Here is a 16,987-nt window from a genome sequence, read left to right as displayed (position 1 = left end):
CAAACCTATATAAAGGCAAAATACCCACTGAAACATCTAGCTGTCCTTATACAAGGACAATAACAGATGAAGCATCCTCTTTAGCTTTATTGTATATAGTCGTGCTGGTTAATAACAGGTGTTGTTAGGCGAGTTCGTTGTCGTGCAAACATCGTAGGGTGCACTCACACAAACCTAGATAGCATGGCCCACCAGACACCTAAGCTAGATGATATAGCTTATTGCTCGTAAGCTGCAAACCTGTACTACAAGTTACTGTACAAAACATGAGATTAAATCAGGCACAAGAGAAAATGATGCAATCAAGAGGCAAACACAAGATGTATGAGGCTGCTGCCAGCACGACAGAGCATATTGTTTTAAAACAGACTTTTTTTTATAAGTAGAAAGAGCACACTCTAAAGAACAGTGAAAAGCATAGTAAATATGTAAACCAGTAACAGCTGTTTTATCGTGATCAAATATTATGTACTGTACATAAATGTATATACTATACTTATATATGATGGGCAGCACAGGTTTGTTTACACCAGCATCACCACAAACACCACAATGCACTATGACATTACCATGGACCAGACCACATTAGCTTCATTATAATCTTATGGGCACACTGTTGTATATGTGGTCTGTCACTGACTGAAATGTCATTATAGCGTGCATAACTGTATAGTTTTATCAGCCTCTTCCTGAATAGACCACAGAAACAATATTGCCAATGATATGGCAAGTTTTCCCACTTACTTGATGAGCTCCACCGTCTCTGAATACATAAGGAATGGGGATTTGGATTCCTGAGCATTTTTCTCTAACGCATTCCCACATTCAATGAAAGATACCACGGCATCAAGATAGTACACAGCTTTCTCAAATCTGTCAGACTGAAGAAAGGAAAAAAAGGGTAATGAGAGCTACATGTACCATGGGAACAAACAACAAATGAAGATTTAATTAATTTTATTAAATACATAAATGTGAAGAGAATGTTTACATACCAATGCATCTGCATTATGCTTTAGCTTTTTTGCTTCTTGTAAATAATGGTCTGCTGAATAATTTCTGCAATGTAAATTGTTATTGTAAACAAAGTGGTAAATATTTTCAGAAGTAATATTATTTCATTTTAGACTACAGCATCCTTCAGTTTTCATGCCCTCAAGTAAAGAAAATGAGCTATTACTAAACATTTGATTCAGTTTTTTCTGATGTTTATATTGGGTTAAGAACATAAATCATTTTGGTCAACTCATGGCAAATTCTCTACTTAGAAAAATAGAAATCCAGCTCCCTAGTATTAAATACTAACTTAAGTAAGTTGTTTGAAAGATTTACAATAAATAAAATATAAGTAGGAGAAAGAATATTTTACCAAAATGAAGGAAAAAGCCAACACAACTCTTACAAATTTAATAAAGCCCCTATTTTAAAGTGACACGAGCAGCATTAAGGTTCTCCTGCAAGGCACTTCATTCATATACCCCAAGAGAGTCGTGGAGTTAAGTTAAAGAAGCAATACTTGGGACCAGTGGGTGCCTTTCAAATTAAATTCTGAATATTCTGTAGGTCCCAGCACGAATTTGAAACCTTCTAGTCACAGACAGAAATTAAGATGAGTTTCTTATATGTTGCCTGGAATGATTTCTTGAATGCATTAAAAAAAAATCTTATCTCACCTGTCATCAAAGGCAAGCTTTGTTCTCCGAGGCTTAGAAGAATCAGGAGTTGGTGTAGATGGAGGACAGTTAGAGGAGCTATTTGAAGCCTTTTCCTGACCAAAAAAACACATAACTATGGTGAAAATGGTGAAGAAATTAGGATTAAACTAAAAATATTTCCTGAGCCACTGGTAAAAAAAAAAGAAAATTCCACTGCCTTTAGTAATTTGCTGTAAAATTTTTAAATTTCAGAATGTAAACAACCATTTAACAGAGTAAAGCCATTTTATATAACCAAAAATATTCGTTCTACATTAAGGGGTCTACTATGTGCCAGGTACTAACCTAGGCACTTGTTAAAAATATAAGACACCAAACTTAATATATATAAAAATACCAGTACTACTTAAAACAAAATTTATTAGTAATTTCTGGTCAGTGAAAACAGTAATAATATCATCTAACATTTACTTTGTGCTTACTTACCAAGCACTACATTAACTAAGTGCTTAGCACAGTCATTAATCCTTCAACAACCCTATGAAATATATGCTGCTATTAGGAGAGAATAAAAAGTAGTCTCAAAGAAGTTAAGTAATCTGCCTAAGTTTGAATAACTTTTAGGTATCACTGCTGGAATTTACGTTTTAAGTCCAGATCTGTCATATTTCAAAAGCCTAGCCATTTTCTTCAACTTCATTCTGCCTCCTACCAACATAGCCCTTTATGCCAGGGCTATCTATAATCCTCCTATCTTCCAACTGTTTCCCCATTCAGCCCTTTTACTAAAATGAATATAAATTTTTCCATAACAAAACATCTTAAGTAGAATTTATCCTACAAGTGCAGGAATGTTTCAATTCAATATCAGAAAACTCGGTAACATATCATTTAACTACTTATGCTTAAAATTGATTTAAAAGAAATAATGTAACCATTTTTTTTCTTTTCTCATGTAAGAGCTTTTCAGTTCCACCCATTACAGCTTACTTCAGGGAATGAAAATAAGTCTTGAGATATGACAAAATACTGTAAGCTCTTTATGGTAAAGTTTGCATGTTTATGAAATAGCTTCCTGAATATGATGTTGCAATGTAATATTACTAGAACAACTTTTAGATATATAGTGCCTAAGTTCAGATTTGCTGAAGATTGAAGTTTCTGAAAGATAAAAAAATGTTCCAGCTATTTCGATACACTTTTCTTATATAAAAATTATGTATGTGATATATAAAATCACTATGTGTGGTGATGGATGGTAATTAGACTTATTATACTGATTTTACAAAATACATATTATGTAGAATCATTATGTTGTACACCTGGAACTAATATAATCTATCAAATATATCTCAAATTAAAAAAAGGCAGAACTACAAAAATAAATAAATCCTGTATATTTGTGGAAATAATGGGAGAGTGAAACACATTTCTCTCAATGAACAGGCCAAAATCACAAAATATCAGTCAGCATAGAGAAGGTCTAAAAACATGATTAACCTAATTGTATTATACAGATCTCTGTCCCTAATGTATATAGAATATACATCTTTTCAAGCAAATATAGATTATAAAAATCTACCACATACTGTACTCTTATAAAGCAAATCTCAAAAAATTTTGAAAAGATTGCTAATGTGCAGACCACTCTCTAGCCCCAATGTAATTAAAGTAGAAGCCTTAACCAAAAGATAACTGGAAAATCTCCCTACATTTGGAAATTGAGTAACACTTTTAAATGACTAGTCAAAGATGAAATCACAGTGGAAATTAGAAAACATTTAAAATGGCATTATAAAAATATTATATGCCAAATCTTATATAATGCAACTAAAGCAGTATTTAGAAGAAAATTATATATAGACTAAGTGCTTATATTAAAGAAAAAAATCAAAATAAATTTAAAAATTAATGAAATATACATCTTTAAAAGCTAGTAAACAGAACAGCAAAACAAAAAAAAATAAAGGAAATTATAAAGATTAAGAGTATAAATGAAATAGAAAACAAAAATAAACTAGAGAATCAACAAAAACAAAGGTTTTTTCAAAAGACAAAATTGATAGGCTTCTGATGAGACTGATCAAGAAAAAATGATGGCACACAGAGATAATATTAATAAAAGAGGAACATACATAGAGATGTCACAGATATTAAAAGCATAAGACTCTACAAATTTATGCCATTTTCAAAAATTTGACAATATGAGCAAATAACTAGAAAAGCAAAAATAAAGGTAATTTGTTTTCCATATTAGCTAATTTTTCTTCAGTTGATGTGAGAAACAGCATATTTTCCAACTACAGATTTTTCTTTAATAAACCTATATAATTGTTTAAATTGAAAACTGCCAAGACTAACAGTTAACAATTTTAACAACTGTTAAGTGCCAAAAGATCTTGAAATCAAAGTGGTCAGGGCTTCTATTTTATATTTTGTCAATAATAACAGAGTATTGAATAACTACTTTTGATCCAACAAATATTTCCTAATTAGCCAGTAAGTTAAATGCTGGATGAAAAAGAGAAAGCAAGTTAAGATACAAATTCCTGCTTTCAAGAAGTGGACAAACCAATAAGGAAGAAACAGAGGCAGTTGAGTCTTACCTATGAGATAACAGAAGCAAAATGAGCAGGGTGAGCTCATTCAAATGAGTACTTCTTTAAATAACAGTAATAAAAAAGGTACTAGATTTCAAGAAATAAGCATATAGGCCTCAAAATCCTACAGTTAAAGAATGGGAAATGGAGAAAGAGCCAGGAGGCAGGTAGCAGAAAACTGGGACAGTGAAAGAAGCCCTTAGGGACACCAGGTCTAACTCTAAACTACTACAGAAGGGTGCCCAGTTGGAGAAAAAACCTTCTGCATCTGAATTTGAGATGCTGTTTACAATTAAAACAACATCAATTTGAAAGATTTAATTACCACATTTAATAAGCACAACTAACTGCTTTTAACGGTCTAATTTTTGCTTACTTAAGTTACAAATAATAATCCAGTGAATTATATTGTTTAAAATCTAGGTATTTTCTTAATTTTGTCAGGGAGTTTGCTCCTGATTAAAACAGGTTAGAAAGCAATGCAAATAACCTAGTAAACAAGTTGAAGGTGAGAGTACAGCCCTGAAAAAGCTTCTTTGATCCAATTCTCCATCCACAAACATTAAAACAGTATAAGAATATTCCTGTACATTATGATCATGCTATAGGAATAATTCTAGTGTTAGCTCAGCTAAAGAATTGTCTTCATGAATCAAAGCCAAATGGCTGCTTTGTCACTTTACATAATATAACTTGCATGCAAAATCCAATTCTAAAAAATCTGAAGCCAGTTTCAAACCATAGACAAGCAGCTAGGGTTATTTATAACTAGATCATTATCAACTGTTTTTCCATAACCAACTTTTCTGATTATGGGTTTCTATCTTAACTACTATATACATGGCCAGCTGACTTGCTGCTGCTTTCAGTCTCAGATCACTGCATAAGTTTATTATCAAGATCATGACATTTTACAAGTAAAATACACAGGCCTATAAATTTAATGAGATGTTTATAAAACTTTCAAAGCACAGTGTCACCTTGGATAAGTCACATGGCAACGAGATCGATTTTCAAAAGACTCAGGCCCAAATGTCTTACCTTGACCTCCTTAGAGCTACTGGAAGTCTTCCCTTCAGTTTTCTTCTGCTTGGAAGTGGAGGAACTGTTTTTACTGCTGCCACTATTCTCCTTGTTGCTGTTACTACTTGACTTTAAGGAAGAAGACTGACTAATAGTCCTCTTCCGAGAGCCATGCTCCGTTTTTGGGTCTTTTGCCGGAGCAGGCCCAGCAGGAGAAGGCAGTAGATCCTTTTCCTTTGCCGCACTCTGCTTAGATGACCTGCCAAACCAAGCAAATGCCCTCATTTCACCACATAGTCATATAGGGGTGACAGGTTTTTCCCATTTCTCTTTTCCTGCTTTCAAGACAAATTTGTTTTTTCCCCCTGATTACTAGGACACATGATTTCTGCAAAACAAAACTATAAATTTCATGAGGGCAGGAGTCTCGTTTCTCTCCCCCCGCCCCCCACGATGGTTGTATATCCAGTGCCTAAACCTTGGCTTGCCACACAAGTATGGATGAATAAATGAACAAGGTGAACGGTAAATGAAGATATTAATGCTCATAAATTAGCTATTAGTGTCTTGCAAGTTACAGATAAGTTTGTCATCTAGCCAGGCAGTACTAAACCTTACTTTAATCCTTATCCTATCTCACCCCTACTCCACTAAAAAAGCAGAGGAAGAAGTGCCTGAATCGTCAATGCTTTCCATCCCTAGTAACTACAGCAAAAGCTCCCACTATTTGGTATATAAATGTGTATACATTTATCTGACATATACCTGCTAAAAGGAGCATTCTAAGCACATTAGAAAGTACCCGATAAGAAATAACACGTGTTAACAAGCCTGTAATACGTTTGGGGACGTACTCTCTGTTGCTGGGTGGCTTGTGGCCTGCTGAATTCTTGTCCTCCATTTTGGGTTTCTTGCTCTCATTGGTTCGGTTATCATCTTCATTCTGGATGAAAAACAGAAAAAGAACCTGCTAGGTTTGAACTTTATTCATCTAACTTCAGTTTCCAGCACGTCACCCCCAAACAGTTTATCCCTGATAAACTTCAGAAAGATACATGTGAAGTAAAAGAATCCTTTAAAAATGTTCAGTAAATTAAGTTTTAAGGCTCAGAAGAGGTCTCTTATTTTAGATTAACAGAGCCCAAATACTGAAACAAATTGCCTAGTCTTTAAATGACATCTTTTCAGACTAATGATTTTGAAGAAAAGAATTTTAATTAAAATATAAATTCACATACCATAAAATTGACTCTTTAAAAGAACATAATTCAATGTTTAGTATATTCACAGAGCTGTACAACCGCTACCACAACCAATTGTACAACATTTTTATCATCTCAAGACACCCTTGTACTCATTAGCAGTCACCCTACTCCAGATGCTAGTAATCAGTAATCCACACATTTCGTCTTTATGGATTTGCCTATCCTAGACCTTTCATATATGTGGAAGCATAGAATATAAATGACCTTTTGTGCCTGGCTCCCTTCATTTAGCAAAACATTTTTAAGGTTCATCCATGCTGTAGCATCCATCAGTACTTCATTCCTTTTTATGGCTAAATATATTCCGCTGTATGGTTATACCATGTTTTATTTATTCACTCATCACTTGACGGCCGTTTGGGTTATCTCCACTTTTTAGCCAATATGAACAATACTGCTAAGAACATCTGAATACAAGTTTTTGCGTAGACCTGTTTTTATTTCTTAGAGGTATATACCTAGGAGTGAAATGGCAGGGACATAATAAGGTAACACTATGTTTAAATTTTTGAGGAACAGCCAAATCGGGTTCCAAAGCTGCTATATCATTTTATATTCTCACCAGCACTGTACGAAAATTCCAATTCCTCCACATCTCATCAACACTTGTTACTATCCACCTTTTTGGTTATACCCAAGCCTAATAATTTTTTAAAAACTTTTTTTTTGCTGCGACACAAGCTATGGGCCCATCTATAATTGCCAATGCTACTTTCCTGGGTGAATCTAAGTTTTACTCTTTGATATCTGCTTCAAATATCAGGACACAAAATAATGTATGTTTTGCCAAAACAAAAGAATCTGTTCCCCTATACAAAATAATTAAAGATGAACACATGAAACATGAGAAAATTAATCTACATCCTTCATTACTCTTGGCTGGGTCTCCTCTCCATACCATTTGCTTGATCTTTAGGAATTCCCTGACATTTAATTTTACTGAAGCCATGAATCTCAAAAGTCACCACCAAGTTTCCTGGTGTTACACATTTTAAAGAATCGAAATTTGACTCACAAGTATTGTTGTAAATACTTGAGAGGATTATGTACCAAAGAGATATAAGGGAGGAGAGGAGGTACGGGGGCACTTCTTTTAGAGGAAGGGAATTTTTTAAAGACAATTATATGTATTGTAAGAAGGACTTTCTACATTATAAACATTTTAAAATCTTACAAACAACATGTTATACTTGTTAAGCACATAAGGACCCATTTTTTTATTCTATAAGAAACATCTTAGTTTTCTAAAGGGTAAAGCATGTCACCACATACATGTTCTCTTTCATGCAATTCTATGAATTAAGGCCCATAACCACATCTGGCAATCTGAAGCTGTGGGCTACAGGGGCTAGCAGCCCTCAATAGCTTACTAGTCAAATAAAGCATCCCTATACTACAATAATGAAAACTCATTATCTATAGCATTGAAAGTAGTAAGCTCCAGTTTTCTAGAAATTCACATTTTAAAATATCTTCAACTTTTGAAGATATTAAAAGAAAAAAAGAGACAAGTATTATTCTATTTTGCCAAATATACATCATTATCTGCATATAATACTGTGGTTTTATGGGGGGGGGGGAACCCTGGCTCACTTCATTTTAGGAAAATGTTAGTCTTTCTACCTTCCTGTGTGAAATTCTCCAGGTCAACGGAGATTGGGGTTTTGTTCTGAGACTACCTGGTATAGCCAGCCGTTCTGGTGCCTCTCTGGCCACCTGCTCATGCTTCCAGTCTTTACAATCATACTCTCATATATGTATCAGGAAATTACACCACTCTTCAAAACAGATGATTAAAAATGTACTTTTCTCTAAAAATTCCTCACTAGAGCTGAATAGATCAAGCTGTTACACTCTATTTAAATATGTTATTCCGCTCTTTTCATTATGTCTGTTATCCTACGATCATAGACATCTGTGTTTTCACTGTACGTGGACCTAAAAAAAGCTGACCTTAAATATATACACCACGCTTTGTCTCCAAATCCAAATTATCTTGGAGATATTTAGAGATTAGAGCTGGCAGTGTGCCAGCAGATGTTTTTTAGTTCTGAGCTTGCAGATATGCATGTTCAAAACAGAAAAAAGCTGGGGCATAAATATGTGCACTGGATTAGTGAAATTCTTAAGAATGTGTCAAAACTGTTAAGTCAATTTTTTAGCTAGAATTAGTAATTTTAAAAGCGTGATTTGGTCTGGGTGTAACAGAGAAATATTAGGGACTGTGATAACCTAGAGAGTACGGATCCCAACCAAAGATATTTCAAACCAAAGGTGAAGCACGCAGTGCAAGACAATGTGCAACCTCTGCCTGACACCCACCTCTGCACTGGCCAGTGTGTACTCGGGGTGGAAGCCCCGGCTCCTTTCTGACCTGGCTACTAGAAACTACCTGCTGGACTGAAAGGCAGGTGGAGGTACCGGGGACCTCAGGAGACTCTTCTGTCTGCAGCTTCAAGTGGGCCTTGGGCTCACCCTCTATTTTCCCTCATAGCTACAACTCAACTAGTTAGTTATTTTTTGGCTGAGATTTCCATTGCATTTTAACAAAACCCTTTACAAACCTTATGTTTCCTCTTGCCTTTGTTGGAAACTTTTTCTGAGGCTTGTTTCTGAGCCTCTCTTGTGTGCTTTTCTGGCACATTTTTCTTTTCCCCCTTAGGTGGCTCTGTTTCTTTGTAAGGCTTTCCTGGTATTCTAGTCAAGAGATTCAGGTCAATCTTCACAATAAGTGGATACCTGTCATCAGGCTCACTAAGGGGTGAAAGAAGTTCCTTCTCTTCCATAGGAGAGAACATTCGTTGACGAAAAAAGCTATCTTCTTCCTCCACTGAGGAGGGCTTAACGGGAGTCCTATTACTCTCAGGGTACTTAGGAGTCTGTGAGGAAGGAGGAAGGCTCTCGCTTTCATCCGAATCTGAGGATGAGGTATCTGTTTCTATGATTTCCCTCGATTTCTGGGAAGATTTACTGGTTGACTTGTATTTCTTTTTCTCTGCTGAAGGTCGAGGGGAAGATTTAGACTCCTTTTTTATGTTGGGTTTCCTTGAACCTTTGGTGGCTGCCTTGTGTCTGCTGGAGGGCATGTTGGTAGCCATGTCTACAGGGGTTTCACTTTCTATCTTCAAGCCTCCGCGGGGCTCTTCAGCAGCTGCCTTCTCAGCCTTTTTGGGTTGTTTTTTGCCTACGGTTCTCCTCTGTGTTGTGCTGTCACTCTGCGCAGGAGATTTCTGCCTCCCACGCCCACTTTCAGATCCCTTTTGGACAGTTTTGGAGTCTCGTCCAGGAGTAGCAGAACTTGTTTCTTTAGGTCCACTTGGATCAGTGTAGCTATTCCCAGCGCCCTGATCTCGGCCTTCCTTTTTATAGCCTTGAGATGATGGGATGTTACTATCCACAGAAGAAGCTGGTGACACTTTATGTGGGTTCACTTTGTTCAACCAGTTATCAAGTTGCCATTTGTTCGTTGGTGGTGGTTCAGGCTGAAAGAGAAAAATAAGTATACTTTTTTCAGTACTGAAGCTTACTCCCTCCTTTACAGGAAGAGGGATAACACAATGCCCAATACCACAAATACATTTGTTTTTCATAGTTCTGACTGGACCAAAGCAAAGGCTGAATACTGCCTATTAGGTCTAATTACTTGAAGGAGAAGGTAAGCTTAATGTTACAGATAATATTTAAACATTAAATATTACTGTCAGGACTCTATCTTCAAGGCAAAATTTTAAGAGGCCACATTTAATTCCAGAAACAATGTAGGTACCAACACAGATTTTAAATCACATTTTATCAACCTATAAGTAAAGTTATACCACATAGGACACTTTTTAATCCACAATAACTACATAATATGAATTACCATGTTAAGCACAAATATAAAGCCCAAACAAAATAAATCCAATATTTTCATGACTTGAAATAAGACCTCAAGTAGTTCCTAATCTAGACCTTGTGTTTATTCAAATTACAAGGAAACTGAAATATCTAGGTTTCCTCTAAGATAGATAATTCAATTTTTTTTGTCAGAATATGTAACCTTTTATATTTGAATCAGGTCTCCACTGGCCATCCCAGAGGCCCTGAGAGGGCCTATGGAATATGCCTCCGCCTCCCTCTCACCTCAGGAGATGCACTCTGGGACGGCTCATTTGCCTCGCTGTCACTGGAACTACTTTCACTCTCTGAATCAGATCCAGAACTGCTTTCAGACCCACTGTGGCTGCTGGAGTCATCACGGGAGTTATCTGCCCCTTCACTGTTGTGATGTGAAGGTTCAGAGTTACTAAAAGAGATAAAACACACACACCACCAAAAGTTGCTTATCTTACGATGATAACAGGAAACCATCCAATTATGACAACCAACTTCGTTTAAAATGTTTACTCTATGTTAAGCTGTTATAGTTCTATGAATCCAGAAATTCACTATAAATACTTCCTTTAAAAGTTCCTCATCTGCTCAATATTTATATTTTTAAAAGTAAGATTCACCCATTTTAAGTGTACAAAATTCAATGATTTTTAGTTAATTTACAGGGCTATACAACCACCATCACGATCAATAATATTTATAAGGCCAATTATTATATCACTACAATGTTATCAGGCTGATCCCACCCCTCCAGATAAAATAAGAAAAAAGGATGCCTACCTTCCTGGTGTACTCCTTGGCATTGTCTTATCACAATCCTAAAATTAAAACATGAGAAGAAATCCATGAATGAATAAATAGCACTCCACCTGCTTAATGTGAGTATCTGAACTCTTAATAGAAAAACTGTTTTCTCTAACGTGTGTGTCAGTGTTTACTTAACACTTACCACACACTGTTTTAACCTAAAGAATAACTAAATGCCAGGATAAGATGGGGAGTTTTGTTAATAATTCTTCTTGTCAACAATTTCATGCTTCAGGAATATGTTCTGATCCATAATAAGTATTAAGGAAAAGACAATTTTTTAAAAGAAAGAAGAAAATGGAGGTTTAAAGACAGAGCAGAGAACTACAACATTCCAGGGTTGGAAAGCAGAAACTTATTTTAAATAATCGGATAATAAGTATATTATTTATCCATAATTCTTATTAAAAAAAACAATGAAAACAAATATGTATGAGACTGGCAAATGTAGTAGCAGACACACCTGTTCCCCATCACTGTCTTCACTGCTGCTTAGCTTTAAGTCATCTTTTAACATACTAGAGGGAAAAGGCAGAAAGGAGTATTATTTTTGGAACAGTTTATCATGGCATACCAGAGTATTAAATATCTACTAAGAATTCTAAAAATAATCACTGTGGTAGCCGAAGTGTCAATTTGAAAAACAAATTTTCAAAAAAAAAGCAGTAAGTCTTACTCTGTCTGGCTTGGTTCGCATACAGAATAAAAACTGAGAAATAAGGAATTTAAAAGTTGAGAGATTTCACCATTTCCATAAGGATAATATTTATTTTTCTTTTCTAATTAAACAAAAGCCACCTTTTAGAAACTCTCATACTCACTTCTGTAAATCTCTACTTTTCCCCTAATTGCAGACACACATACTCATTCATTATTCAAACAAATTATCATACTCATACCCAACAGTCCACTAGAGAGATATTAACTCCTAAAAAGAAGATGAAATAAAAGGATCAGCAATTCTCTTTCACTGTCCCCAAGGTTCCATGAAGAGATTTATACAACTAGGTAATTGTGAACACCAGAACACAAAGTCAAAGTTCTACAAAAGATGAGTGCCCTCCATGGAAGTAACAGTTCTAAGACACTTGGCTATACAACAGAAATGACCATGTATAAATTAAAAATAAATTTCAGGTTCTGAATCTTCCTTGATCAAAATTGAAATCAATTTAAAAAACAAAATACTATAAGCTAATAAAGACAAATTTTCCTTAAGACCATAAAATTAGAATTAAAATTAAAATCTTGGTAACAAACCAAAACACACTCCTTGTATCTTTTTATAGGAGAGGAAAAACTAATACAAAGTACTACAACTAGAAATTTCATTTCTCATTACCAGCCGCTCCATTACCTTTCTTCTGAAAATTTCAGGACCGTCTCCAGTCAATGGGATGGAAATCTTCCTTGACTCACTCCAATTACTACTTATACTTCCCCCTCAAAGCTTAATACGAATTTCTAAATCTGACCCCAAATTAAGCATATCCTATACAAGATCACCTAGAAACAAAGTACCAGATGATTACAGTATTATAAAAAATGTTTTAAGGTGGCCCAATTAAATGGGACAGAAAAGAAGAGTTTTGTTTTGGACAAGGCCTTAGTGCATCTTTATGACTGATCTCCTGTAAGCAAATGTACTTATTACTCTGAATTCTCTCAGCTCTTGTTTAATAATGGCAACTCAGCAAAACTGTTTACACACGGGAACATATCAAATCTTTTACACACGGGAATATGTCAAATATTTTACCAGATTGCTCAAGGTCCTGCCTGCTTTTGTTCCTTCAGCAAAAAGTGATATGCACATATCCATAGGCTCGAATCAGTTCTTTGCATATGAATAAATGATAAATAGGAATATAATCTGAAGGGGACTTCTAGCATTCATATATTTTCATTCTCAATCAGGTTGCCCTACTGTCATCTAATGAGGTTGAGGTTATTAGTATAGACTGTAGTTATGGCTTAGAGCCAACACTGTGGTCACAGATTTTTTAGAACTTTGGTTTATTTACTAAGATGACTTGTGGTCTCGGGAATTGAGGAGTTCATTCTTTAATCTGGAATTTATTATCATCTAATATACTACCCTATTACATTTTGATGTATACTCCATGTTCTACCTATGAAATAAAAGTAGAAAAACTTAAAGACAGCACAAACTATGTTGCTTTAATATTCTATATTTAGTAGTTAAATGGAAAGCTTAGTAAGAAGAATGATGTCTTTTTTCACGTCATCTTTATTAAAAACTATCAACATGCACGCGTGCATGCACACACACACACCCCTCTGAGAGATGGAAAAATTATCATCTCAGAGCAGAAGTAGGCAAACTATGGCCCACGAGCCAAATTCAGACTACCACTTATTCCGTACAGAGTTTTATTGGAACACACCAGACTATGGCCACAGATATCCAGGGTCTAAGGCCACTTTTAGGCTACAATGGCAGAGGTAAGTAGTTGGAACAGAGACCATCTGGTCTCTAAAACCTAAAATATTTCACTATCTGGCCCTTTACAGGAAATTTTACCTACCATGCCTTAAAAGATTAAGTACATATTTCTAAGTGTTATTCTAAATATCCAGACTTTCAGCAAAAAAGACAAACATTAAGCTTATTAAGAAATAAACTTACGATTTAGACTGATGCCCATTTGAAGTTTTAGAAGGATTGTATCTTTCTAGAACAAAAAGTGCAGAAATCAGCAACTGAAATAGGGTTATTTGGATTGTAAAACATCTACTGATATACCCTCAAGGAAATGTAAGTCAAAATAATGAGATATAATTCTTCATCCATCAAATTGGTAACACATTAAAGTTTGATAATGTAAGATATTGGTGGAAGTAGGCATGTTCATATGCTGTTGGTACAACTATAAATTCCCGCAATCTTTTTAGAGGGTCATCTGGTAATATTATCTTATCAATACTGTTAAATGCACATATCCACCTACTCAGCAATGATAACGAAAGGATTTACCTTACAGGTATATCTGGAGGAATATATAAACATAAACACACACATTTATTATAGTATGGTTTGTAATAGCAAAATCTGGAAACAAATGTCCATCAAGAGGAGACTAATTAACTAAATTATGGTACTTTCATACACTATAACACTATTTTAATGTTAAAAAGAATGAGCTAGAGCTTAACCCTAATACAGACACAGCTCTAAAATAAATTAAGTGAAAAACACAAGTAATAAAGGGTAAGTGAAGCTTATGATACTATTTGTCAATAGTTAGCTTTGGGGAGAGAGAACAGGAGAAGGGGTCAGAAGTAAAAATGACATTCTCGAAAGATTTTGAGAGAGAAAATATAAACACTCTGTCATGTAGCTAGCTATTTTCTGTATGTTCACAATGTTGGGTCCCTTTTTCCTTTAACTACAGCTTTAAGGTATAAGTAAGAAATGGATACAGTTTGTTATTAAAAAGAATATTCTCATTTTATCTTTAGGATCACTAAAGAAAACAAGCTAAGGATCAAAGAATTCCACATTTTTATCTCCCAAAACAGTTTATTAACAGTGTAAATCTATCTATTTAAGAAGTTACTGCTCTTGGCAAAAAGAACATTTGTTGTTACAGCACTATATGGTGAGGCCTGGATATTTGCTACAATCCCTGCCCTTACCACTATTTTTCCCTCCAGTTCTTCTGAGAGGCCAAGAGAGGAGAGGTAGAAGGGGGTTTTGTAGCAGACTTCGTTTCCAGGCCAAAAGACCCAGGAAGAATAAATAAATATAGAAATAGGAAGAGAACAGCTACTGTAAGCTACAATGACCCCTTCTTACCTGGAGTTTTACTATCATAGAACCAAATATCTTCATGAAGGAGATGGAAAGACAGACTAAGCTATTGGGTTTATGAGGTATCCATCAAATTGAAATTCATGAACTCTGAACTATTATTAGTTCAAATACTTAATAAAAATTGTTAATTATGATCTCCAATGATCTATAATTCTTCACTTTAAGCAGATCAAGCTCAACTCATTACTAATCATCATAAAAACTGGGATAAGACACGCAAATAATTATTACAATAATATATGACTTGACCATGAAAAACGAATGCTCAATGAACACCTTAATTACAAAACCAAGAGGAAAAGAAATACTCACTTTGTTCTCCAGGGCCAAAGTTGGACTGCTGAGACTCCTAAAGATAAAGAGATAAAATTATATAGTAATATTGAATGAAAAGGTTCATTAAATTCTTTAATTCTAGCTAATTCAATGAAAGATTATGTTAAATTCCTAAGAATGAATAATAGAAAAAACACTAGTAGAATTCAAATACCCTAGTAGTCTATCTTTATCATTCATTTCTTTTCAGCACCATTCCGGGTACTCATATTCTAATTTAGAGCCCTGGAAAAGCGAATGATTTAAATTTAAGATTGGTCTTAAAATGCTTTTAAAAGTTTTTTTTTCAGGTAATACTAAAAACTGTATACTAGGGTGAAAAATAGCTGTACAACTTTAATAGTCTCAAAATATACTACTTTTATGGACTAAAAAACTCTACATGGTATTCCCATGCCATTTTACTACCTTCATCTTCCTACTTCCAATATCTCACAATTAGCAACTTGAAGAGAGTGTCATACTAGCACAGTGCCTGGTACTCAGGAAGCACTGAGGCAGGAAACCCAGGGAATATACCCTCCTGCTGCAGGACACGAATTCAGAAATTCTTCCTTTCTTCAGATCTCCCCCTGTTTTAGCCCAAGCAAGGGGAGATAAGCCAAAACTGGTCTTTTCCAGCTTAGACAACATCTTTGGCTAAGGCATGACCTTTGGCTAATTGTAATATCATTATATCATCTGCATTGCAAATACTGCAGCTTCCAACATGTACCTGATGTCATGACAGTTCCGGAAATATATAAAGAAGAAAAAGTGGGAAACCAAATTCCCCTCTACTGGGAGGAGACATAAGGCTAGTCAGTACCATGGTTCAGGGCTTAGTCTCAAAGAATAACAAAAGCCTGTAATCGAAACATCCTTGCTTGACTCTCCCTCTCTCAAGAGCACCAGTAAAAAGGAAGCCAAATGTACTGTTGACAGGGGGACATCACTCATAAAATTTTTAATCATTTAGCAGGAAATGATACGGGACATCTCTTGCAGAGTTCTCAATCTTGTAGTAAACCTAATTAAGTTTTCTTCCCTCTTTACTTTAGGAAAAAGGCCCTTTCCCTCAAACCTCGATAACTGCCCTGAAACTGGTGACTCAGATCCTCTGGCTATTGATAAGGGTCATCGACCCACTATTAGCAGAAATGGTGTTAGGCCAGACAGGGCCCTTAGAGTCTGAAAGGGGAGAAGACTTTAGGCCAAAGATCTTTTTTTTCTCTGTTAAGAAATATATTGACCAAGCCTGTTTCCCTTTACTCACTTAATAGGCAAATCAACAATAGAAATCAATAGATATATGATTTAAATAACAAGTTTGTATCTTCTTTTCCTTGTCTAGGGACTGAGGCAGCACTTCAGCAGGAAACCTAAGACCCGCCTTGACTAAGACAGAAAGAAAAGAGCTCCATGAAACCCCAACAGGCAGGGATGATGACCCTCCTCAGCAGGAAGTGGATACGGAAGAGACCTCCCGTCCCTCAACATCCATACTAATAAAGAGGGTTCGCGGCTCTTAGAAAACAGTTAGTTTTAGGTAGGAAAGTTAGTTAGGCGGTTTTCAGATCTGCCTGCAAAGACACTGAGGTCATCCTATCC

At 35.3% G+C, this 16,987-nt stretch overlaps 1 protein-coding gene across 3 annotated transcripts in view; it reads right to left on the bottom strand.

The window, feature by feature from the left end:
* Positions 1-16,987, bottom strand: part of AFF4 (AF4/FMR2 family member 4) — a 64,284-nt gene that overhangs the window by 10,762 nt on the left and 36,535 nt on the right. For 2 of the 3 annotated variants that reach the window (XM_016118386.2, XM_016118388.2), the window contains 11 exons: positions 15,374-15,410; positions 13,874-13,919; positions 11,687-11,741; positions 11,197-11,234; positions 10,666-10,828; positions 9,108-10,025; positions 6,133-6,221; positions 5,297-5,537; positions 1,674-1,768; positions 996-1,059; positions 745-881 (listed from right to left, as the gene is read on the bottom strand). In XM_016118386.2, coding sequence (XP_015973872.1) covers positions 745-881; positions 996-1,059; positions 1,674-1,768; positions 5,297-5,537; positions 6,133-6,221; positions 9,108-10,025; positions 10,666-10,828; positions 11,197-11,234; positions 11,687-11,741; positions 13,874-13,919; positions 15,374-15,410 — 1,883 coding nt within the window. The remainder of the gene's footprint in view (positions 1-744; positions 882-995; positions 1,060-1,673; positions 1,769-5,296; positions 5,538-6,132; positions 6,222-9,107; positions 10,026-10,665; positions 10,829-11,196; positions 11,235-11,686; positions 11,742-13,873; positions 13,920-15,373; positions 15,411-16,987) is intronic. The other variant, XM_036223932.1, reaches the window with a different exon arrangement.

Source organism: Rousettus aegyptiacus, unplaced genomic scaffold (genome assembly GCF_014176215.1).
Source record: "Rousettus aegyptiacus isolate mRouAeg1 unplaced genomic scaffold, mRouAeg1.p scaffold_m13_p_7, whole genome shotgun sequence".
Lineage (NCBI taxonomy): Eukaryota > Metazoa > Chordata > Mammalia > Chiroptera > Pteropodidae > Rousettus > Rousettus aegyptiacus.
This window is presented reverse-complemented; position numbering and strand designations above follow the sequence as displayed.